Genomic DNA, 25,429 nt, shown 5'->3' with positions numbered 1-25,429 from the left:
CAGGTGTCTGCCTGGTCCATACTCACCATGGTAGCCTCTCCTGACAGAAAACACACATTCTTATTCTAAGATCAACCATAGTACAATATATCATGTGTCATATTCCATGAGCTATTAGACAGTATGAACACATCTAGACTCCTTTCTGTTTATCTACCGGATAAATTAAACCTGCAACTCCCATGATTTAAGCTCCTTTGGGGAGGGTAAGGAAAATGTCGTTTTGAGGTACAACAAAATGAATAAAACATAATCATGAAATATTTCTAAATTAGCTTTGCCCTCTCCATTTTCAGATTTTTATATTTGAATCCTATTCTTCTCGTCTTTTAAAAAATATTATATATGTACATATATTTAAGTATATTATATTATGTTTATATATATATACATACATATATATGTATACACTTATATTCCTGTCTTTTTAATGATTTTAGTAAGACAGAAGGCCATTTCCTGGATTACAAATTATTGTCTCTGGTGGACACAAGACTTATGAGCTCTGAAGAAAACATGAAATTCTAAAGTGTTTGTGTTTGAGAGAAGACAAACACTTTATGTGGCAAGAATGAGTACTATATTAACAGTCACTATGCGTATGAATGACTATAAGGTCATGCTCTCCCCCACTGCTGGGAAGTGGGAATATGAGATGAACTGACCCAGGAAACAGTCCTGCAGCTTAACGAATGCCCAGCACAGTTACAGTTCATTACTTTCTGAAGCTTTGGAATGTTGTCATCTCAAAGGGCATCTGGGATTTAATCCTTGGATGAATATTGTCTTCAATAACGTAGACTCCATCTTCGGCTTGAAGTTGCACTATACTTTGAAAGGCGCCATTCTGATAAACATGGAAGAAAACTGAGCTGCATTCAGGGTTGCTGGAAAAGAGCAGGACAATCACTTTTCAGGTCGGAACAGTTTTTTCATTCATGATTCAACATGAATCAGGAATCGTTAGGGACTGGAAGAGCCCCATTCACAAAACTGTAACAGTGAATGAACAGTACCACACAGAGATCTGGCATGAAGTTATAAAGAAGTTTGTTGTGTAAACGCCAGACAAACTAAGAAATAGTAAAAGAAAAACAGTTCATACTGGCATCCATCGGTATACTCATGTACTGGAACACGAAAGTGGCAAGTTTAAAAGACAGATGTCTAACTCCAAACAAAGTTACCTAACCAGGATGTGCATTTTAGAACTGAGCTAAAATGGCTCCTGTATTCTCAGCTTAGAGCTGTGACCCTGAGGCTAAGAAGGCCTGGTAACCCATTCTACATTCCTGGAACCCACAGAAAGGTGGAAGGAGAGAACCAGTTCCACCCAGTTGTCCTCTGACCTTCTCAGGAGCCATGAAACCTGCATGTGTTCACACAAACATCTTGCTAAAGAGAATAGAAATGGTTTTGGAATCTGCATAGCATCTGCATACTCTAACATAAACATGGAGTGGGAAGATGGGTAAAGCAACAACAGTGCCTTTCCACAGGGGCTGGTTGTCTTGGAAACAGTTGCAAAGATGACATGCATGGCACACATTTGCATACAGCGCGTGCACAAAACATCAGGCCCTACAGGGAAAGGCAATGATTTGAGAGAGAACTGTTGAGGTCTGGGATCTAAGCTGTTCCCATCAGCTGTGCGAGGAGCTTTTACTGAGTGTAGCCATGGTGGACTGATATTTGAGCTTCTAGAACTCACAAATGAGCAAATAACAGAAAGAAAACTGACTAAAACTCATGGGTGGGGTCTCGGCACAGTGGTTTTGTCATCTCTACACTGGCCGTCTCTACTACTGAGATGTAGAACCAAATAAAAGCATCTCCCTTCAGCCACAAGGACACCTGCGCTGAGAATTACAGAGAAATGGGGACAAAGCTTCTCTTGTTTCAGTCAGTATCGTGTACAGGGATGGAAAGAACGTAGAAAGCTCAGATGGTACAATGTGACAACTGACAGAGAGTGGTCTTCGGGGTTTCTTTTTCTTCCTGTCCCCGCCCCCCCCCTTTTTTTTTAACGAAGAGAGAATGTAATGTTGGGTGGGTAGGAAAGCGCTATTGAGAAGTAAAGGAACATGACCAAAATGTATTACATGGAAAAAAATTAAGAGTAAGTAAATTTTAAAAGGAGGGAGGAGAAGGAAGGGGAGAGAGAGAAAGAGAAGGAGAAAAGGAACAGGAAGAAAGAAACCAGGAGAAATCTACAAGACTGCACGTTCCAAAGCCACTGACACAAGCCGAGACAGCTTACCTTTCTAGACTCTTCTTTTCTCTGTGTCTGCACTCTAAAATGGGATGCGGGGAGTTGGGAGGAGTTGAAAGGAAAATTGAACATGTCATCAAAAACATTCATGATATTTTCTTCTAATCAAGGTTGCCGTGTCTGTTTTTAACTGAACCATTCCCTGGAAACCATGAACCCTACTGTATCCATGTATCTATAACCAAGTAGCTTGTCTGTACATTCACCCACATACCATTTCTAACATGCAAGAGTGACATTGCTAAACTGTCAGTCACTGAAGAAAAAAAAATGAAGAAATCTAGGTTTTTAAGTTGACTGGTGGAAAATAAGCTTAACATGAACTCTCCAAGCAACCTGAGACACAAGGTCCTACTCATGGTCTCTTCCATTAGGGACCCTATTAAGTGTCACTAAGGTAGCACACTGTACTGGCTTTGGTTCCTTCCACAATGTAGTTCAGGAGGTATGTGCCACCACCTACTCCTCACCCTCCCCTTCCTGTCAAAGACAGATTCCCATTAACCACCTTCACTCAGAGGAGAATAATCAACCTCTAGTTTAATAAATAATCCTTAAGAATAACCAAGTTATAAATATTAGAGGAACCATCCTGACATTTGACAGGGACATTCTTATTCCTAATTTTCTGCCCAGTCATGTGAAATAGGTCATCAATGATCTAATGTGTGGTACCTGAAATAGTCCATGGCTGACATTCCCACAGGAGTAAGTTCGCCCTACCAAAATTCCTTGGATTTTTGTTAGCAATTATGATGAAGACCCAAACCCATTCCTGACGCTGGGAACTGTGATGCAGTCACTCACGGATGATAGTTGGGATGCTTGCAAGGATCAGCAGTGAAGCGGACACAGAGATTCCAATAAAGAGGCCTCTAATGGGGATCTTCAGGGGAGGTTCTGTAGGAACCACTTCCTAAGGAAACATCAGTAATTGAAGAGGCACCAACTGAGATGAGCAGAAAACATCCCATACCTCAATCTAGTCTTTTCCCTCCATTGCCGGTGGGTATTGTAGCGTACGCAAATATAAGGGAGTGCACACCTCGATTCCCAGCACTTGGGATGCAGAGAAATACCTGAGAGTTCCAAGAGAGTCTGGTCTACACAGCAGTTCTAGGACATCCAGAGCTACATAAAGAGACCATGACTTTAAAAAAAAATAGATAATAGAGCATGGAAGTAAAATCTAACATAAAACTAAGTTAGTATTGAGCTGTGGAACTCTAGATAATGCGAATTTCAAAATGTCTAAGAGGAGGATGAAATGTTTTCTATGTAGTTTAAAATGACAATGTGTTTGCATATTTTGAGAGTGATTATATTAGAATTAGTATTTGGTAGGTTATTCCTCTATTGAGAAGAACAATGCCTCCTTTCAAGTTGACAATCTGATGTTACAGGAGTGCCCAGCTACTAAGTCTACTCTGTCTACGTTGATCCTACATGACTTGAAAAGGCAATTCTAGATTCTACTTTCTTTTTCACTTGACACAGGCATGTAAACTGTATGTATGTAGCCACACTATGTAGCCACAGCTAACCTGGAATTCTCCATGTAGACCAGGCAGGCCTCTAACTCGGAGATGCACATGCCTCTGCCCCATGTTAACTGGGACTAAAGCCATGGTCCTCATGCCAGGCAAGATCTACATCTATATAAAAGCACTCAGGAGAAGATGCTCATGAATGCAATGTAATTAGCACTGTGTGGTCAGATGGAAATGTTTCGCCCTGTGAAGGTGACCAGTGATCACCACCTATGGGAATAAACATGAGACAGGCTGGGCATCACCCAATGTAACTTCATAGCTCAGCACTGACCTGTTAGCCTTAAACAGCCCCTGTATTCAGTTTAACTGCAGGAAGCAGACCTGAGATCAAGTCTTTGCCTATGTATGATGCTCATCTCTGGATCACAACCCTAGCTCCTCTGCTTTGTCAGTGAGACCACGGACACATTAGCTAAGCTCTGCGAGCTCTGTCTTTACACCCTCAAATGACATGTTCAGTGGGGTTCTTGGGTAAGATTTTCAGGTACTTCTTGACAAACACTGCAGGCAGTATGAAATAATGTCTGTAGGTTTTGAGACAAGGTATTGTCATGTATCCTAGGCAGGCCTCACTCACTACGCAGCCAGTGTGATAAACTTCTGATCCTCCTGCCTGTACATCCTGAGTGCTTGGATCACAGGAGTGTCCACCCTGCCCACTGAACGTTTGCTTTATAGCATTCCCTGGCTGTAAGGAGCAGTGGTGGCTAACCTTTCTCATTCATCTTCACACATCTTTTCAACCTTCCCAGGAGATGGAGTCTGGGAAGCTCATCTGAAGCTTCAAGAAGAAGGCTGCTATGGCTAAGCATGGCTGTGCACATCTGTGATCCCAGGAGGAGCAGAGCCAGAAGGGTCAGGAGGTCCTTATCCTTCTCAGCTCTGTCGGGAATTCAAGGCCAGCCTGGTCTCCAGGAGCCCCTGTCCCAAAACCAAAGAAATCAAAAGCCCCAGACACCAGCACACACAGGAGTGCCTCTGTGCCCAGTTCTCCATGTACTGTCCTCTCTGCACCTAGAGACAGCCTGACAGCCGCCGAGTCCAGATTTCCCTACTCCTTTTTACATTTTTAGTTCTAAAGTATTTCTTCTTGCTGATAAAGATGACTGGACTGCAGTTCACCAAGCTCAGGTCCAACTGTGCCATGCAGGACTGTGCTAAAACCGCACAAGTCTGCTTAATTAATAGAACTTTCAACAAATATGGTATATTAATGTATTCACTTTTGGTTAGCTCATTTTTTTTTTTACCCAAAATTTTACCTTTGGAGTATCAATCAATCTCTGAGTCAATACCTCCATTGTTTCGTAAAATATCATTTATTAGGCATATTTAACTAACTTGCTTTCCAGTAACCATTTTATAGTCAAATTCTTTTTATTTTTAATGGAATTATTATCAACTATTTAATGGGGTATTTTTTTGAGACAGGGTCTCAACAGTGTAACCCAAGGTGGTCTGGTTGTCCAAGCTACCCCCACACTTGGTATCTCTTATGACGGCTTCCTGAGTTCTAAGTTAAAGGCATAAGCAACTATGCCTGACCCTTTTCCTTTACTTCTACTTCTTCTTTTGAGACAAAAGTCTATAAACTAATTTGACCAAATGTTTAAAGGCAACATGATTCCAGAAAGATTGACAAGTGAATCTTGCTGTCAGCACAGAGAAGGATAAATGCTTACAGTGTTATTATTCCAAGGGTGGTTTGAAGACGTCACAGTCGCAATCCAAACTGCTCAACAAGAATGAAAATGAATTGTAATTACGGAGATGTTAGATTTTTCACTACAGACACTTATTCACACCATCTTCTAAGATGACTTGAAAGTTAAATAACATCAGGTACTATAGGCGCACAGAGCATCACACTAAATACTTAACATTCTACTAAATTATTTCTCTAGGAATTTGCACATCTCAACTTTTGTGTTCTGGCCTCATGGAAAATCCTCTCTCTCTCTCTCTCTCTCTCTCTCTCTCTCTCTCTCTCTCTCTCTCTCTGTGTGTGTGTGTGTGTGTGTGTGTGTCTGTGAAAATACAAGTCCAGGCTTACCTACAAATCTAGGTGAACCAGATTTGGAATAGTTGTGGAATAGTTTGAGGTCCTATCTTATCTTCCACACGAGCTGAGGGTGGTAAGTGCACAAAGGCCACACCCACATCCAAAAGTCAGGATACCTCTACTCAGCAGGAAGAGTAGAGCTGCCACAATGTCTATCATAGTGTCTTTTCATCTAATAGGACACTGCACCTCAACCTGGATCACTATTGCTTTAGAAATCACCTGTCACATCACCCATAAGCCAACATGTCTCCTACGATGTGAGGATTAGGATGTGGTGTGGCAGGGGAGCCAATGAACTCCATTCATATATCAGGGCAGTTCTGAGACATCAGTAGTTGTGGGTTTTATGGTTTGGGGGAGTCTCTCTAGAGTAGTTGTTGGTTTTATGGTACTTGAGAGTCTTGTAGTAGTTGTAGATTTTGGGGTTATTGAGGGTATTCATGGAGTAGGTATGGGCTTTATGGGATGTGTGGATCTTCTTGGAGTGTTGGGTATTGTGGTTGTTTTCGGTTTTCATGGAGTAATTTTGGGTCTCCTTGGAGTAGTTATAGGTCTTGTAGTGGTTGAGGGTCTCCTTGGAGTATGTATGGGTTTTGTGATTGTTTCTGGTCTTGTTAGAATAGACTCAGATGTATTGATAGGTTGAAATCTACTTGAAATTGTAAGTCTCCTTGAAGAAGTTGTTGGAACTCCTGAATTTAGAAATCAATATGAAAGCAAGGGAAAGTTGAGCAAGAAGAAAGCAGAGCCTTGGGGCTGGTGAGATGGCTCAGATGGTAAGAGCACCCGACTGCTCTTCCAAAGGTCCGGAGTTCAAATCCCAGCAACCACATGGTGGCTCACAACCATCCGTAACAAGATCTGACGGCCTCTTCTGGAGAGTCTGAAGACAGCTACAGTGTGCTTACATGTAATAAATAAATAAGTCTTTAAAAAAAAAAAAAGAAAGCAGAGCCTTCTGCTACACCTGCTCAACAGCACAGCAATGAGAGGCTGCGCCTGCTCCATAGCACAGCAGTGGGAGGCTCCACAGCACAGCAGTGAGAGGCTCCATAGCACAGCAGTGAGAGGCTCCACAGCACAGCAGTGAGAGGCTCCATAGCACAGCAGTGAGAGGCTGTGCCTGCTCCATAGCACAGCAGTGGGAGGCTCCACAGCACAGCAGTGAGAGGCTCCATAGCACAGCAGTGAGAGGCTGCACCTGCTCCACAGCACAGCAGTGAGAGGCTGTCTCCAGGCAGAGGCTTCTCTTCTGAACTTCTGTTCCTTTTCACTGACCAACTTTTATGAATGATAGGTGTCAGATTGTCAGATCTCTCCAAAAAACTCTGTGAGCTAGAGAAGGTATGGGGACTGGGCGTGGTTTTGTACCTTTCCTTGGTAAGTGACTGGCTTCTCCCATAGATTACAGGGTCAGCATATTCCATGCAGGCAGTCCTGGGAGGACATGCCACACAGCACTGCATCATAGCTGATGGCTAACTAGGTTACTTGACCTACAAGAAATACAATGTAAGGTCCAAAACAAAGGATTTGGGTAGAGAGTGGGCTCAGTCTTCTATGGTTTCTTCCAGTCTAAAAGAAACAAGGTCCCTTATCCAAAAGGTACCAGGAGTTTCAGAATTTGGATATTTCTGAAAAATGTATAGTATGTACATATAGTTTATGGTGGGACTCAAGTATAAGCATGATTTCATGCAGAATTCATAAGCATATACTTTATACACATAACTTACAGGTTAGATTATAAACTCTTAATAATTCTGCATATGAAAATTGTATAGTATTGGATTTTCCAGGACTTTTATTAAGGCAATGCCCCAAAGGTTTTAGATCTTGAAGTACTGCAGATTTGGGATTTGGAGGCAAGGCAGGTTCAACCTGTACCTCACAAATTAAGAAAATCGGAAGTGTTAGAAGAATCTAAGATGATCAGAGAGTGCACAGAGATCCTAGACTGGAAGTAACAGGAAATGGTGCCTGGAAGAAACAGTGAGTGAGGACCCAGCAGGAGCACACACTGCTCTGTCAGCTGTCACAGTTCCCCGGAAGCAACAGCAGTCAATGCTGACTCTGCCAACCACAGAATAAAACCCAGGAACTGGGACCAACTGCTCTCAACATTCTTCTCTTTAATGGATGCAATGTAATTAGAATTTAGACCATGTTCTCCATCAAAAAAGAAAAAGAAATGTGTTCATCTGTTACATGCAGGAAGCTGTAGATAGAGTTCAGCCCACCTTCCAATTTTAAAAATTATATTTATTCACTTATTTCTGTTGTTCTCTCTCTTCTCTCTTCTCTCTTCTCTCTTCTCTCTTCTCTCTTCTCTCTTCTCTCTTCTCTCTTCTCTCTTCTCTCTTCTCTCTCTCTCTCTCTCTCTCTCTCTCTGAGTATTTGTTTGGAATTTGCCATGGGCAAAGTTTTGAGGTCAAAGGTCAACTTGAGAGAATTGGTTCTTACCTTCTACCAAGTAGCTTACAAGAATTGAACTCAGGTAATCAAGCCTTAGCCACAGGCACCTTTACCGACTGAGCCATCTCACTGGCCCTCATTCCCCTTCCCCTTAGAGGACCAGATAGTAATAAGTATCTTGGGCTCAGAAATCAAAAAGTAGGTGTTCAGGGGCAAGCATTCCTGTCAAACACCGTGAAAGTCAGTGGGGGCAACACAGCAAGGGGTGGGCGTGGCTGTGCTGCAATAAATCGATTCACACCAGTGAGTTACAAATCCGGCCTGTCCAGACTATAGTTTGCTGAACCAGTAATGTAGAGCCAGAGGCTTGAGCACAATCTAAAACCTGTACTAGAGAGTTAACGTCTTTGAAGTAGAGAAAAAAAGCAGTCACACAAAAGAATCTAGTCAAAGGATCATAATAAAAGCGAAACCCAGAAGAGAAGTAGTCAGCTCCTGAGTTTCTCCCCTCCCAGGCAGATGGGAAAGTGCAGAGCATCTGACAGGGGTCCTGAGACAGTGTGTTTGAACTACAAGAAAAGGTAGACGTGGTTGTTAAGGATGAGACGGAGCATCTCTTGTGGACCCAGTGACGAGCCAGACAGAGGACTTGTAAACACTGACGAGCGAAAGAATTTCTAAGCTTGATAACAGCTCAGTATTAATGATTTCAAGCTCTTTTCCATGGTGACATAGGCTTTTACTCCCATAGTTCAGAAGCAGAGGCAGTTGGGTCTGTGTAAGACTAGCCTGATTTACATATGGGCATCCAGATCAGCTGTACTATACAATGTTATCCTGTATCAACAAATGAATGAATGAATACATGAATGAATGAATGAACGAATGAATGAATGAATAAATAAATAAATAAATAAATAAATAAAACCACAGTGCATGGCTGAGCAATTACAAAATAATGGTATGAATTAAAAAAAGAATACAGACAGGTACTATTGGCTTCTATTGTCTTTGTAAGCCATTAGTAAAGGAGATTAGGAAATAGCATCAAAAGAAAGCACAGACGAATGATTTAACTCATTTTATGACAAGGAAATCCACATCCAAAAGGAAACTGTAATGATTTAAAAACTGGAGTTTTCATGAACTTCTCAGTTGTAACCACTGAACAAGTGCTGATAGAAAGCGCTTTCCCATGTGGCCATGCTTGTACATAAAAGGATAATTTTAGGATATGATGTGAGGACTATTTCAAAAGCCCAAGGCAGGCAGGCAGGGAGTAGAACTCTCCACCTATACCTGTGGCCTATGCTCAGGTCAGCTGACCATTGTGGAAGGCAGCTCATCTGCTCAGCAGCACCCCACATATCCTGCTCTTCAGGGTAGAGTTGTCGTGCTGTTATAGTGTTGAGAATGGTGTTTTGACCTGGCATGGTAGTCCATACCTTTAATCCTAGCAGTTGGCAAGCAGAATCTCTGTGAGTTTGAGGCTAGCTTAGTCTACAAAGGGATTTCTAGGATAGCCAGGGCTAAACTGAGAAACCCTCTCAAAGAAACAAATAGAAATGTATATTTTAATGTTACAAGATGTTACCTCAGAGACAAAATATACCCTTCAGTTCATGACACAGCTTAAATTCTTCCCACTGTGTTTTAGGGTAGAAAACTGAGCAAAGTTTCATAAACCAGCAAGACAGTGAGGACATAGATCCTGACTTAGCTCATGGTCCTCCCTTAAGGATGATGTTAGGGTTTCATCCAAACACATAAATTGTACTCTGTGCCCTGAAAAGGGGTTTAAGTCTGGGTGATGGGACTTTCATGTATTCTCAGCACTAGAAGATTCGAGGCAGGATAACCAGGAGGACATTGCCATCAGAGGACAGCCTAAGATACACGAGATTATGTAATTTAAAAAAAAAAAAAAAACAAGTATTTACTCATAAGCATGTTCATAAGAACATTTGTTTCCTTGTTATGGGAAAAGAACAAATTATTAGCAAACAGAGGATTCAGTTCCCCTGCAAGAAATAAGCAAAGAAAGAAGGCGAGCTCACCTGGTTGGACCTGCAGTGAGGTGGTCAGCGTCTGCACACCATCCCATCCCTTCATTTCCACTAGACAGCAGTAGAGTCCGCTGTCGCTCTCATAGGCGTCCTCGATTGTCAAGGACGCATTTCCTTGAAGAAGCTGCGCGTTTATCTCATATCGACTGCTTGTCCCATAGTTGACTCGGTTTCCATCAGTCCAAACCAGTGTTTGTCCACATGTATCAGAAGTACATTCACCTCGGCCCCAGCACATGAACGCTAACCCATTAGACACTGGATAGGTACATGGCAGTGTGATAGGTTGACCCACCACTCCATGAACTTCTGGGAAAGAATCCACAGCAGCTGTGGATAAAGAGTGAGCTGTCAACATTTTCCTACGATTGAATTTACTTCTTCATTTCTTTTCCATTTTTTTTTTTTCTGGCTCAGCTGTGGATTAAACCAGACACAGAATGCATGCGTTCTGTGAGTCCTTTTTTCATGTTTATTTGGGGAGTTTTGATAACTTAGCATTTTTACTATAAACAAATATCTGTTAGTGAATTCTTCAGTGTGATCAAATAATGGATATATATGTGGATAAAACAATTTACTATAGTGTATTATATTCAAACTATAGCTACTTAGTTCTTTGTTGGTTTATTTCCCTTTCTTTTTCTCCTTTCTTTTTGAGACAGATCTCAACATACAGTTCTTGCAGGCCTAGAACTCTCTGTGTAGATTAGGCTAGCAGGGAACTGGTAGAGACCTGACTAATTCTGACTGCTGGGATTAAAGGCCTAATGCACCACTATGCTGGACCTGTTCGATTGTTTGTACCCAGAGAGTTGCTCAGTAGCCCTGGCTGTCTTGTGCTTACTATCCTCTGGCCTCAGACTCCTGAGAAATAGGACTACAAGCATCCCTACCAACACTGGATAAATTTTTTAATGTTAAAACTTTAACTTGCCCAGACACTGTACATGATGATGGGTTCCTGCAAAAGATGAACTTCAAAGGTGAAGGCAGGAGTCCAGTGAAGTGCAGACCAACCTGGCCTTATGAGACCCTGTGTCAGACCATTCCTGTCTCTCCCCTCAATACTATTGAAAAAGAAATCACTAACTCTTCAGCCACCTCCCCTATATAAAGAGCCCGGGGTTTGTTTTCTGTCTGTTTGTTTCCTAACATTGTTGGTGTAAAGGTAGAACTTTACTAACTTCAACATCAATTTTCAGACTGGGTTCCATTTATTCATGTTTTAATATTTTTGTTTTGTTTTGTTTTGTTTTTGAGACAAGGTCTCACTATGTAACCTTGGTTGACCTCAGTATTTGGAACTCTGTATATAGAACATACTGCCTGAATTCATGGAAATCTACCTGCCTCTATCTCCCAGTGCTGGGATAAAAGGTGTGCACCACCAGACCAAGCTCAGAAAAGGTTTCATTAAACCGCCAGCAGGGGTGAGATTTTAGGATCAGCCCTAAAAGCTGATCCTAAACAAAGTCAAACCCAGAACCTGAACAAGGACTTTTCCAGTGTGTTGATAACATTCCAGAAACTGAACAGCACTCATAATGTGATACCAAAGGATTAAATCATGCAAATTTTAAACCTAGAATAACAACTTTATGAGAGGATGGAAAGATTTCCCTATTACCAGCTGCTTCCACATGAGGGGAATCTGAGGGAGGAAGATGCAGCTCAAGGATGCCATGATCACCTGGGCCACGCCAGCCCCTGGGTTGGATCCCAGCACAGGAAGAAAGGAATAAGCGAACAACACAGAACAGTGAACTGTGAGAGTCACTGAGTGGTCACTACGTTCCTGTCCAGTCTGAGTCTGTCCTGGGCATTTAAGAGATGGTCTAAAAGAGCATGTTCCTTGTTGTATGAAATGAGTATATAATGAATGGGAGTGCACGTCTCCCTGGGACACTCCTTACATGATTCCGGCTAATAAATTTTTAGGATCACAAACAAAATACATATCATTATACAAAGTTCTAAAAATGTATAATGACCTTCCACAGTCCTGTTTCCTGGAGATTAGATTGTAAAATTTGTAATCTGTACCAGATGTAGGGGCTCACACTTATAATCTCAGCTCTTGGGAGATAGAGACAAGAGAATCAAAAGTTTCTGGTCATTCTCGGTGTCTACCTTGTCTGGGAGCAGCCAAGATTATCTTGAACCATGCTTCAATATATATTTTTTAATTAAATATCTGAAGATGAGGGGTTCTATTAAATGGCATATGGGACAATGAAGGTTGCCCTTTCATGTCCTTTCTATAGTCAGCCCACATGCATTGACCATGATGTGTACATACATGTAGTCACCCTTACTTGAATATTACATGCAAGTACATGTATTTCCCCCTTACCTGACTGACGTCTTATGGAGGCTATATTTTTAGCCATGGAGGTTAAGAAATATCTTTGGGGCTACAGCTTCACCCTGGTTCTTTGCTCACTGTATAACCTGTACTCCACCCCCAGGGAATGTATTTGTCTGAACCCCCATCCTCCCAGGCATCCCCCACCCCACCTCTCACTTACCGGGGAGAAGGAGTAGGAGGCCTGAAATGAGGACTTGAGGGGGCATCATGATGGCGACCTGCAGGGCAATGAGGAGACACTCTGGTTGGCTGTGGCCCTCGGCACACTGTATCTGAGAAGGCCTCATCCTGACTGTCTGAGTCACATAGGCCGCTCTGCTGGGGCCTCCTGNCCTCCCAAACACTCCTCTTTCCTGCTCCTTCCCACTTATAGCCTTCAGTCTCACTCTGATCTCGGCACAAGGAAGACAGTGAACAGAGAAATTGAAGTCAGAGAGAAGAGTCTGGTCCCCTGGTAGAAGCCCAAGCAAGGAGCAGCCTTCTAATGGCGGTGCCTCATGGTTGACTGCAGGCTCTTCCTGCACAGTAGCCAGTGGCTGGTCCCGAAGTCTCAATCAAGTTCAGTATTAGCAAGAAAGAATGAGGAGAATGTGAAGCTTGTGTCTAAGCACATTGTCCCATAGCCGTCAAAGACAAGGGTTTTGAAGGTTTTNATTTTAGTTCCACTGTCAGCACTCTGAGGGCATATGAACAAGTTCTACTCTCACTGGATCACTAACACCAGGCTGCTGCAATGGCTCATTGGCCAAGAGTGCCAAACGCTCTTAGCGAAAACCTGAGAGAGTTTCCAAGCACCCACGTTGAGGGGCCCACAACTACTATCTCTGCTGGAGATGCAGAAGACCCAAACATTCCTTGGACACCTCTGTTCTCTCTCTCTCTCACACACACACACACACAAACCAACACACACACAACTAAAAACAATAATTATAAGTCTTAAAAATGGTAATATGCTTATAATAACTTTGAAATCATATATTTATAAAATTACAAGGTATCCAATTTACTATAATAAATTCTAATATAATACTAAAATGTTACTCATTTCATATATTTATTTATTGTCTTCAACAGAATATATATGATTCTGTAGAATCATGTAGTTTGCATTTATCTAGGATATAAATATTTGTTTACAAAACATAAAAATCATAGAATTCACTCTTACCCTGCATAAATGAACACACAAACAGAGGGGGAACAAACAAGAAAGTATTCAGCAAGCTAAGAAAGCATGATGTAGGCTTAGACAAAGTCTGGTGCAATTTTAACTTGGGCAGTCAGGTTTAAGTGGATGTTCTAAAATCTCTCGGTTTTCCAGACTGACCACTCCCTTCCTATCTCCAACACTCCAACCAAAGCAAAATTTAGTTCCTCCCGTCCTTAGCTACCTCGTCTCAAATGTCTGTAGCCACACTGCATACAAGCTATGTCTTACAAAATTTTATAAGTCACCAACCAAAAAGTCAGTGAGAAACACTGCTAACACATGTATGACCTCCCCTCCCGGGTCTCATATCCATGATATTATGTAATAGCTCATAGTACTTATAGACATGGGCCTAAATAAGCAGGGCCTAATCCAAGTACTAAACCATTTCTACTACAGGTTTCTTCTTTTTTTTTTTTTTATGTTAACTTCACTTAGAAGTTAGAAGACTTTAATAGCTAATCTATGAGAGTCTATTATTCCACTTAAACAAAGACCCACTTTCCAAATATATGGAGAACTCTGCTGGCTGTTGTCACCCTAATGTCTAGAGACTCAATCATCATTGTTTTTTGTTTGTTTGTTTGTTTGTTTGTTTTTTCCGAGACAGGGTTTCTCTGTGTCACCCTGGAGCTCACTCTGTAGACCAGGCTGGCCTCAAACTCAGATATCCGCCTGCCTCTGCCTCCCAAGTGCTGGGATTACAGGTGTGGGCCACCACTGCCTGGCTCAATCATCATTACTTAATGTCCCACATTCAGATGATTCACATCATCTCCAATGTAATTCCACATGGTACAGACAATGTAGGGAGCACTGTCCTGGCTCTTTCTCCTCGGCATAAGACTGTGTAGACATCCATCCTTACCTGTACTTGAGGAAAAGTGGCCTCTTGTTAGCCTGTCCTTCAGGTCCTCTGCTGCTGCTGAGCTCTTGCAAAGCTCTTTATGGATGAAGACAAATCTCCCTTGCAATTCCACCTTTATCTCCTAGCCACACTCTCACCTGTTCTGTGTGAAAATTGAGTCTCTCCAGTTCTCCAATCCACCCACTCGATAGCATCTGCTCACAGATACGAACATTAGAGGAGCGCCTAAGTGAGTGGGAGCATCCCTCGTGTGCCCTGGGCTGTCTCCTAGGCTACAGCAAAGTTCCTCACTTGAGGTGTGACTCTAGGCCTGGAGTCTTTTGCTTTTGAGATGGCTGGAGAATTAAAGGATTTTGACACCTGGGCTAACCCTCTTGATTTAAATAAACTGCACTCCAGGAAGGAGAATACATTTAGAAACCAGGAGTTCCTGGAGCAGGAGCAGAAGGGACACGTGGTTCTTGTTATACTTCCTGGAAGCCATCAACTAACATCTTTCCAACCAAGGTTTACTAGCGGCCCATACTAAGAATGGGGGAGTTGAAAGAAATAAATCTAGTTCCCAGTCTCTCCTTCCAAAAGTTTAGGGAGTGCAGGGTATGGTGGTGCCCAACTTTAGTGCCAGTGCTGGAGCAGCAGAGGCTGTAGATCTGTTATTTTTTTTCTTATATGTGTGCAAGCTCATGCCACAGTTTATGTGCGTAGGTAAGAAGACAAGTTTGTAGAGCCCCTCGTTCTTAGCTCTGTACATGCCAGGCAGGGTGACAAGCACCTTCACTTGCTAAACTATCTCATATATGTCTGTGTGGGAATATCAGATCCCTTGGAACAGCTGGTATAGACACAGTTGTGAGCTGCCATGTAGGTGATGGGAATTGAATGCAGGTCCTCTAAAAGGGCAGCTAAGCCATCTTAACTGCTAGGTCATCTCTCCAGCCCCGAGGCAGGTGGATCTGTATTGTATGGCAGCACGATCTATGGGGAGAGTTCCAGGCCAGCCAAGAATGCTCAGTGAGAAGAGGTCTTTAAAGAGCTGAAGCCAAACTTCTCCATACCCGGATCTACCTTTTAGTTGTCACTAAATTATCCACAGAGGCACCTGGAGTGTGGGAATTGTGTAAAATAGGAAGCTAAGCATGGCTACGTTCCCATCTGGCAATTAGAGGGCAAAATGCTGCCCAAGCAAGTGTTTTCTGAGCAGTGTGAATTCTGAGGGAGTTTTCATTCTCACACACCAAATACATAAACCAACCATGTGTCTTCCAAAAGATACTGAGGACAACGTCACAGACTTGTCTCAGGTAAGACTCCTGGGTCCTCACCATCTGAGTGAGTGTACATTACCCTACACCCATTTGGGGGCAGATAGATGGGTCAGAGCCTGAAATTCCTTTGTAGTCAAAGATGGTTGTGAACTTTTCTGATCCTTCTTCCTCCACCAGTGCTGGGATCACAGGCGTGTGCTGCCTCCTAGTGATTCTACTGTGGTCAAGAGCCAGTCAGGGCTTCACGAATGCCTAAATGATTCTCTAAAACTGCGCTACATACACAGCTAGGGTTATAGCACACACACACACACACACACACACACACACACACTTTTATATTCATTTTTATTTTTATAAATTTAAATATATACTTATTTATATATTTATAGACTTACATTTTATATTTCTATCTCTCTATATTTATATTTTTATGTATTTATATTTGTATATTTATTAAATATTTATTAAAGTTTTTATATTTCTATATTGCTGTGTGAGTGGATTTTTATATATTGTTCTTGTCCTCTCTGTTTTAGTCTGGCTTCCTGTCTGCTTATAGGATATTCCGTGTTCCCCTGCTCCCTATAGCTATTCCATAGCTGCTCCCTTTCTTAGGACACTTTTCTCTAATGGCTGTCTGAGCTGCCTCAGAACTTTCAGTTTCCAGCTTAAATTTGTTGTCTATAGCAACAAATTCCTAGTTCAGCTCCTGCCTTGTATGGCTTATTACAAAACAACCCTTATCTCAAAAGTAGACACTAATAGCATACCATACCCTAGGAACCAACGCAGTGTTTCACTCGGGTCTGTCCATGTGCGATAAATGGGAAATGTACCCAAATCATAGGACTTATAGTGAAAGAGTGTGAATGCTCATTAGTGATTTTTCTATTCCATGTTCATCACAGCTCGACAGCAACACATTTACATGCTGGTGCTGGCATGTTTGAACGCCACGGAGAAAAATCTAGATTCTTCAAAGTATTTGATGAAAGAGAACTTTTATTTTGAAACTCTATTCTCTTTTCTATATTTGTGAAAACATATTTAGGGGTGTGTGTGTGTGTATGTGTGTTCAGTGTATGTACGTGTACCACATGCTTGAATGGATTCACACACACCAGAGGAAGGCATTGGATTACTTGGAACTGGAGTTGTAAACACATCTGAGAAACCATGAAGGTATTTGGGTGTTAGGAATTAAACCTAGGGTTCTTCACCACTGACACATCTCTCATTCTTGAAGCTCCATATTTATGAGTCATATGAATATTTGAGAAGACTCACTAATATGCTAATATCAAAATTATACATTTTTTAAGATTTAAAATAAATATTTTCCTCTGTGTGTGTGTGCGTGTGTGTGTGTGTGTGTGTGTGTGTGTGTGTGTGTGTGTGTATACATGCATCTATCTACACATGCATGCATGTGCATAGGAATCACTGGAATTCCAACAGAAAACTGGTGAGAACTGCTTGGCCTTTATGGCTTGCTTAATCTGGTTTTGCCTTGCTTTATTCGTTTGGTCTCCAACTCTGCTCCTCAGGCACCAGACTTCAGACTGCTTGAGTTTGGGTGTGTACCTCACACCAGTTTAACTGGATTCTTAAGCAAATTTAAAAAGCTAAACTCAAATTGAAAGGATCATGCTGACATAAAAATTTAGATTTCTAGAGACTGAGGTATAATTCAGTAGAGTGTCCAGCATAGGTCAAACCTTGGCTTCAAAGCCCAGCATGGCAGTGCACAGCTTTGAACCACAGCATTCAGGAAGTAGAGACAGAAGGATCAGAAATTCAAGGTCACCAGTGAGCTACAAAAGGACTTCAGGGCCAGCTGGGAAACAGGAGACACTGCCTCAAAATTTTCTATTTGTTTTCTAACACAATTGTCAGGAAAAAAATACATGAATCCAGCTATATACTTATTGCTATATTGTTTCAAATATGTTATTGTTTTATAGTTACCATAATTTTAAAAGAATCACTCACTCTTTGGCAAACCAAGTTCACATCCAGAATTCTAATCCTCAACATTTAAATGCACATAGGCTTTGGTAGAGAGCATATATCTTTCAACCATATTTGAAGCGGAAAAACAAAATCCCTGTGTGTAGGGAATTGGTTTCACAAAGCACATACATTTATTTCATCTCACACTACACATCCATCCCAAGAAAGTGTGCTATCCAAGAAGAAAATGGGGAAGTTTCAATACACAATCGTTTTGGGGAAAACAGGTAAATACTTAGGGGAAATGATCTATGGGTCACAGGAATTATCTCCCAGTCCCTCATGATACCTGCACACCTGCAATGTGGCCAGTTAGGGTTGAGATCTACTATAAATATAAAATGCACACTGAGTTCCCAAGACCTACAGTGAAAGAGTGTGAACTCTCCCTAGTAATTGTTCTACTACATGTTGAAATGACAAGACCTACAATGTACTCCGAGTTAAAGGAAATATGTTGACATTAATGTCATCTATTTCTGTTTTGAAAGACTTATTTCTTTCTTTGTGGATTAAGGTGGGGGTGTATGAACATGTGTGTGCATGTGTTTGAGGTTCCATGCCTAGGAAAGCCAGATGAGGGTGCCTGGAGTACCACTCTGCTGGTTCCTTTGAGGAGAGTCTCTCCCTGAGTCCAGGCCTCATCTTTTCTCTGTTAGACTAAAGGCCAGAAGACCATGGCAATTCCCATCTTCCATTCCTCCCTTTGAAAGTGGGATCCAGATGTTCTTGGAGTCGGGTCTTCTATGTGGGTGCTGGGATGCTCAGGAATGCTCAGTTTGGCCTTCATCATTGCACAGCAAGTATATCTAACTGCTGAGCAACCTCTCAAGCCCTATCCCCTGTTTCCTTTCCAAATGGATAGTAAAAAGTTAATACTACTCGGTTCTTGATATATTCCTACTGGACAGTGGTGGTCTAGAAGCATAAAACAATTGCACACATCAGTCCTGGGGGAGTGTGAGCATGCTAAATGCAAAGGGTAAAGAATGGGAGAGTCCCAGCATTAAGTTAAACTCTGCTTTTGTGATGTTTGCTTGGCTGGCTTGTTGTTTGTTTGCTTTGAGATAATGTTTCATGTAACCCAGGAACCTCAAGTCTATGTATGTGAAGCTGGTTTTAGAGTCTCAAACTTCCTGCTCTGGAGTGCCAGACTTCAAGTATGCACCATCATGTTTGTCTTCTTCACTGTATTTTTTTTTTTCGGGGGAGGCTTGAGGGGATGTTCGAGACAGGGTTTCTCTATGTAGCCTTGGCTGTCCTGGAACTCACTTTGTAGAACAGGCTGGCCTCAAACTCAGAAATCCTCCTGCCTCTGCCTCCAAAGTGCTGGGATTAAAGGTGTGTGCCACCACTGCCTGACTCACTGTGTTCTTTATTTTTAATTTTTAAATAGTTCAGTATACACAGCATAGTCTTTGCATGTCCTTTATTTAGATACTTAATTTTATGTATAAAATTATGTATGTATAACATGGAGCTATGTTTCCAACTTGGTTTGTTTGTCTGTAGACAGGGACTTGCTATGTAGACAAGGCTTACATCATACTAGAAATCACCCTGCCTAGTGCTTGAATTTCACTCATGTGCTGGAGTTATAGCAGTGTATAAACACACCCAGCTAAACCACTCAAATGTGAGGAACCAATCCCAGGACTCATGCCATGCCACTCTCTTCGTTTTGATCAAGGTTCCGTGGTGTGTTCGCTGCAGACACTAGAGGAAACTGGATAATTATAGGGACACATGATTTTGCTGAAGATACAAATAATTTCTGGAGAAAAAGTTGAACCATAGCAAAATATCAAACAAGATCAGATCTTCCCAGGCAAAGAGCTCCAGGCCGGGCCGCCCTGCCCAGCGTGTCCTTGTGACACCTCGACTGGAACAAAGCAGCAAGAACAGTGAGGAATGTCAGATTTCATAGTCTTTCCTGGAATTCCAGGATGACGAGGCTGCTGCATGTACTGCAGGGAATTTTACCGTAAGGAGGATGGTTGATGACACTGTTGGAAGGAAGAGTGAAAACTGCAGAGACCTTCACTGCGGCCTGGAGCAGACAGGCCTTAAAGCCCATCACCATGAGGACTGTAGCCTTCCTGCTACCACAGCTCAGTCAGCACTAGGTCCTGAGAGTTTGGCTAAGATCTATGGTAGATCTATGGTGAACTTTAGCATAAGGGAATTGTCCCTGCCCAGCAGGGGATGCTGATGTAGAAATCTATTACAGAACCAACAGGTTACAACAGTCTTCCCGGAGCTGCCCGGTTACTTTTTTTTTTTTTTCTAAAGAGTTTTATGTGCAAGTTCAGCACACAGCTGAGCTGTCATGACATCCGTGTACCACAGATGGCAGGAGGGAGGCACAGGGATGGTCATAGTAATGACATATGTAGCAGCACATGTTTGGAAACATGCTAAATGTCTACCAAAGGGAACCTAGGTAAATAAGTGTGACGTGTCCATGATAGAAGCTATAAAACGGGTTGATAAACACAGGGTAGAATGCCTTCAGCCACAATGCTAATCAAGGTGCAAATTCGTGCATTCGAAAAGGCTTCTCTGTATGCATGCATTTCCAGGAAACAGCACAGCGTACAGAAGTTTTAACTTTTGGACTCTAGGAGGAGAAAGGACATGGGAAGAGTTTGGGAAGGAATCATGATTCCATTTGCATTTTATATGGCTGGACTGCTTTCCTATGTAGCTGTTTACATATAAATTTATTATAAGGTAATTAATGTTAAACAGTAAAACAACCCCCGAGTAGTTTGAAATGTGCAAGCTTATCATTTGTCGAGTGTGTTTATTCACTGTGTTCAGAGACACAGAAGTTAACTGAGAGATTAGGTGACCCCTTAGGGCCTAGAAAACAAGTCGCTAGCTCAAATGTCAAACAGGTAGGCAATTTTTCTGGCCAACAATGCCCATTTTTTCTGATTGTCACCTTCCATTAGCCCTGTCACTCCACATTCACAGAATGGGTCTACAACTCGCTGCAAGGGTGATTCTGAACATGAAGACTCAAGACATAATGCACGGGAACTGACAATAGGAACCCTCAAAGATTCTGCCTCTGACCAATTAGCCTGAAAGCCCTGTAAATTCCTGTATGCAATAAGATTGGGATTAAAAGTCATGGCAGGTCTTCTTGGGGGCAAGAATTACTGGTGTGAACCACTAGCCCTGACATTTTGTTTTGTTTTGTTTTGTTTTGTTTTGTTTTGTTTTGTTTTGAGAAAATTTCTCACTGCTCAGAATGGCCTGGAAATCACATAAGTAGAGCAGTCGATCTGACCTCATCTTTTCAATTCTTCTGTCTCAGCCTCCTGAGCTCCAGGATTACAGTCATATAGAATCAATGTAGGTATGGTGTCCATATTATATGAAACCATAAGAAAAATGAAAACCTAGATTTCCCATGTTTTGAGCCCCTTGGGGAAGGCAAGGAAAGTAGCATTTTGGACTACATTAAATTAAACAAGAGATGATCATTGGGTGCTTCTAAATTGAGTTTCACATCTTAATCTTATAATCCTATTCCTGTCTTATAGCTGGTTTTAATATCCAAGATAGAGGTCCATTTCCTGAATTACCAGTGCTTGCTTTTCATGGACACAAGAACTATGGCATCTAAAGAAAACATCAAATTCTAAAGTGTGGGGGGAGGGGGAGGGAAATCTCTCCTCAGTGACTTGAGAGACTAAGCGTGATGTCAACAATGAATGAGAGGAGAGACAGCTAAAGGGACCATCCCCTCCACTATACTAGCAAGCAAATGCAAACGCTAGACACAGCAGGCTTGGAGCTTATAAGGTGTCCAGAGTTAGGATGCCCAGTTTCCTTCCATTGCAATCACAGGAAGAAGACTCTGAGAGGCGAGCTGCAACTTAATCCTTCCCATGAAGACTAACTTTAATAATGTAGTTCTTGTCTGCACCTCAGAACCGCACAACCACTGTAGTTTGCAAAGCTACAATATTAGAGACTTGGGTGGTGATGAAGCTGTAGATAGATAGATAGATAGATAGATAGATAGATAGATAGATAGATAGATAGATGATAGATAGATGATAGATAGATAGATAGATGATAGATAGATAGATAGATAGATAGATAGATAGATAGATAGATAGATAGATAGATAGATAGATAGATAGTACCTTTGTACTTTGCAGCGTAACCCAGGGCAGCCTACATAATTCTGAACCTCTTTCCCAATCTACTTAGAATACAGTTTGGGTTCTGTAACATATGTGCTACTGGGAAGAATGTGATAGAAGCCATAAGAAGCAAGTGTACTGGGCACTCACAATGGTCCAGAAAGTATTGAGAGCACACTCTGTGCATTGGCGAACAGGGTTAGCTCAGACATGGAGAAGTCTTTGTTAAAAACAGCCCACCGAGGACTAGATGTAACAGACAGTAGCCAGCAGGGTGCAGGTTTTGATTTTAAAACGGTCCCAGTCCTAAAGCAAATGACGCAGACTAGATGGCTTTGCATCAGTACAGATGACAACATGTCACAGAGAAGGTACAGAGGATTTTTGAGGAAAGACTAAAAGAGCCTCAGAAATAAACTCAAGCAAAGAGCTGTAGGGCAGACAGCTACTGTAAATGAGCACAGAGGACCTGGTGTGACGTACAGGCACTGGCTTGCCAGGGTTCCTTTATTCCCCACTTCTACAGGAATTACCCAGCTCCAAATCTCTTGCTCTCATGGGGCTCATTTAAACAGTACTTACCAGAAAGCACCTGAAAGGACCTGGCGACACAGACAGAAACACTGTGTGCACTCCCACAAACCCTGCAGAAAAGGGCCATGCAGGCCTGGGTGCCACCCACTACAAAGTCTGTTCCAGTGTTCGCCATACAGTTTCCCTTTCAGTGTCTTATTTGCTTCCTCTATTAAAGATGTTCCAGAACATTCATCAATATCATCAGGGGGACAGGACCAGATCCCCAGGCAAAGAGAGAGTATACCATAGGTCTTATATCAGTCTGCCTTCCAGACGGATCTCAACCCGGTGCCACAAACTCTTCCACTGAGCATGTCTCAACTGTTAGAAATAATATCAGTGCTTAGAAGGCCCTAACGTATCCCCTGGGATCCAGAAGGGACTCCAGTATGTATCTTGGATTAGGGAATACAGAGAATTCATGTAACATGTAAACCCCACGGCAAGCGGAATCACATGAGACAATCAGAGTGGTTTAGAATCCCTGCTCTAGTTCCTTGGTCTGGGAAATACGCATGAAACACACTGTCTTCTCTCCAATGCTACATAAGACAGAGGAAGGGGCCTCTTGGAAGAGATGTGGAAAGACACCATTGGGCAAGGATAGCTGTGGAGTCATCACTTTCCCACAGTCAAAACCCAAGCTCAGATGCCATGGCCACTGCACTGCTCTATATTAGCAGTCTCCTAATAATGTGAGGCCAAGCTCTGAGCTCTCAGACAGAAGCAAGGGACCTCTCTGTTTTAGAGTTAAAGGCCCAGCAGAAGCCCCACTGGGCACGCTGACTTAAAGCATTTAAACTGGCTTTGCACCCTGCTCTAGGAGTAAACAATTTGCTCTGCCAAAATTCCTTGGATTTGGTGATCATATGTCAAAGAGACCCAGACCCATTCCTGATGTTGGGAATGGTGATAAAATCATTCATTTGTGACAGTCATGATGCTCATGAGGAGCACCAATAGCAAAGACAGCAACGGAGATTCCAACACGGGCCATCTCACTGATGCTCTGGATAGCTTCCTTGCTAGGAATGCTCTCTATGAAAGCAGCAGTAAATTGAAGAGGCACCGACTGAGATGAGCAGAAAACAGGCCTTAGACCTTACTGTGCATCTTTACCTTTATTGGCCCGTGGCTAGTCTAGAACATGCGAGAAAATCCGGTGATCAGAGTGGTAATGAGCAGGAGCGCTCTGAAGCAATCTGAATTAGAAGTCTCCGTGAGTGAGGATGACGGAAATGTCTTCTATTTTATGTGAGGTGACTGCATGAGCATATACCTTTAGCAAAATTCTAAGGAACACTTAAGGTGGTTTTGTACATCGTGTCTGTAATTGTGTAAGCCATCAGTAGATGGTGGTGGTTTGAATGTGCTTGGCCCATGGATTGGCACTATTAGCGACATTGTTGGAGAACATGGGTCACTGTGGGTGTGGGCTCAGCATCCTCAAGGCTCAGAGAGGATACACCACACAGCCAAGCATCTTAACTAAGGAAAAACTAGGCCCACTGTCCTATGAGATATTCCCCGAGGCCCAACAGGGGATGTGTGCATTTGGGAATGGACACAGTCTTTTATGTTTTCTTACAATCTGAAAGGAACAGGGTGACTATTACTTATCCAGAAATGCTTAGTACCAGGAGTTTCAGAAGTTGAAAATTTCTGAATTTTTTGCCTGTTTGCATACAGCTAATATCTTATGCATGAGGCTAAAGTCTAAATATGAATTGTTGTAGCACTCATATGCATACACTTTACATGAATAGTTTAAAGCAAAGTTGATAAACTCTTGATAATTCTGTGCATGAAAATTTCATATTGATGACTTTTCCAGGGGAATTATCAAGTCTGTGCTTGGAGTGCTGCAACCCGAGAGTTTCAGAATAGTCAGGTTCAACCTGTAGTTCACAAATCAACAGCATCAGAAGCGCTCAGAATCCCAACATTCCTCCAGGTGTCAGTGTGCACAGGGATCCTTGAGTTACAGGGAACGACTGCCTGGAAGGGAGCAGTGAGGACCCTAGCAGGTGCACACACTGTGTTTACCGCTGACATGTTTCCCCATGATCAGCTGCCTTCAACCCTAAGTATGCTCATGAAGAAAATAAACCCCTATAGATGACTATGAGCATCCACTTCTGTATTTGTCAGGCACTGGCATAGCCTCATATGAGACAGCTATTTCACAGTCCCTTCAGCAAAATCTTGCTGGCATATGCAATAGTGTCTAGGTTTGGTGGCTGATGATGGGATGAATCCCCGGGTGGGGTAGTCTCTGGATAGTCCATCCTTTCATCTTAGCTCCAAACTTAGTTTGTTTATTTTGGGGGGGAGAGGGGGTGTTTACAGAGACAAAGAGGGAAAATGTCAATTTTCTTAACTGCTGTGTTTCTGGTGGACAAAAGCAGTGCATTTCTATAAGTATAAACTGTTTGTACATACTGGAAACCCATCTGAATATCATGCATATTTTCAGTTCACAATATCTTAAATGTTGATGCACAAGTTTTTGATAAATGAATTCATGCAAAAGAAAGAAAGAAAGAAAGAAAGAAAGAGAGAGAGAGAGAGAGAGAGAGAGAGAGA

The 25,429-nt window shown here is 42.2% G+C and overlaps 1 protein-coding gene across 1 annotated transcript; it reads right to left on the bottom strand.

The window, feature by feature from the left end:
• Positions 1 to 568: 568 nt before the first annotated feature.
• LOC110331059 (hepatitis A virus cellular receptor 1 homolog) lies at positions 569 to 14,946 on the bottom strand. Its single transcript, XM_021211402.1, has 7 exons — positions 14,824 to 14,946; positions 12,903 to 12,960; positions 10,363 to 10,701; positions 5,508 to 5,557; positions 3,080 to 3,188; positions 2,261 to 2,294; positions 569 to 887 (listed from the first exon to the last, which is right to left on the bottom strand). Exons 2-7 carry the CDS (start codon positions 12,949 to 12,951, stop codon positions 716 to 718), a joined length of 753 nt encoding a protein of 250 aa, XP_021067061.1. The 5' UTR covers positions 12,952 to 12,960; positions 14,824 to 14,946; the 3' UTR covers positions 569 to 715.
• Between the last annotated feature and the right edge of the window lie 10,483 nt (positions 14,947 to 25,429).

The sequence above is a fragment of the Mus pahari genome, chromosome 14, assembly GCF_900095145.1.
Source record: "Mus pahari chromosome 14, PAHARI_EIJ_v1.1, whole genome shotgun sequence".
Classification (NCBI taxonomy): Eukaryota; Metazoa; Chordata; class Mammalia; order Rodentia; family Muridae; genus Mus; species Mus pahari.
The sequence above is the reverse complement of the archived record's forward strand: the minus strand, read 5'-3'. Positions and strand labels throughout refer to the sequence as shown.

What these genes read in the sequence shown, in the direction of transcription:
- LOC110331059 (XM_021211402.1), bottom strand. Translation starts at nt 12,951, where the DNA reads ATGATGCCCCCTCAAGTCCTCATTTCAGGCCTCCTACTCCTTCTCCCC. An exon ending in CTCACTGCAGGTCCAACCAG is followed by an intron (nt 5,558 to 10,362) that starts GTGAGCTCGCCT and finishes CTTGTTGAGCAG; the next exon opens with TTTGGATTGCGACTGTGACG. An exon ending in AAGCATCCCAACTATCATCC is followed by an intron (nt 2,295 to 3,079) that starts GTGAGTGACTGC and finishes ATCCCATTTTAG; the next exon opens with AGTGCAGACACAGAGAAAAG.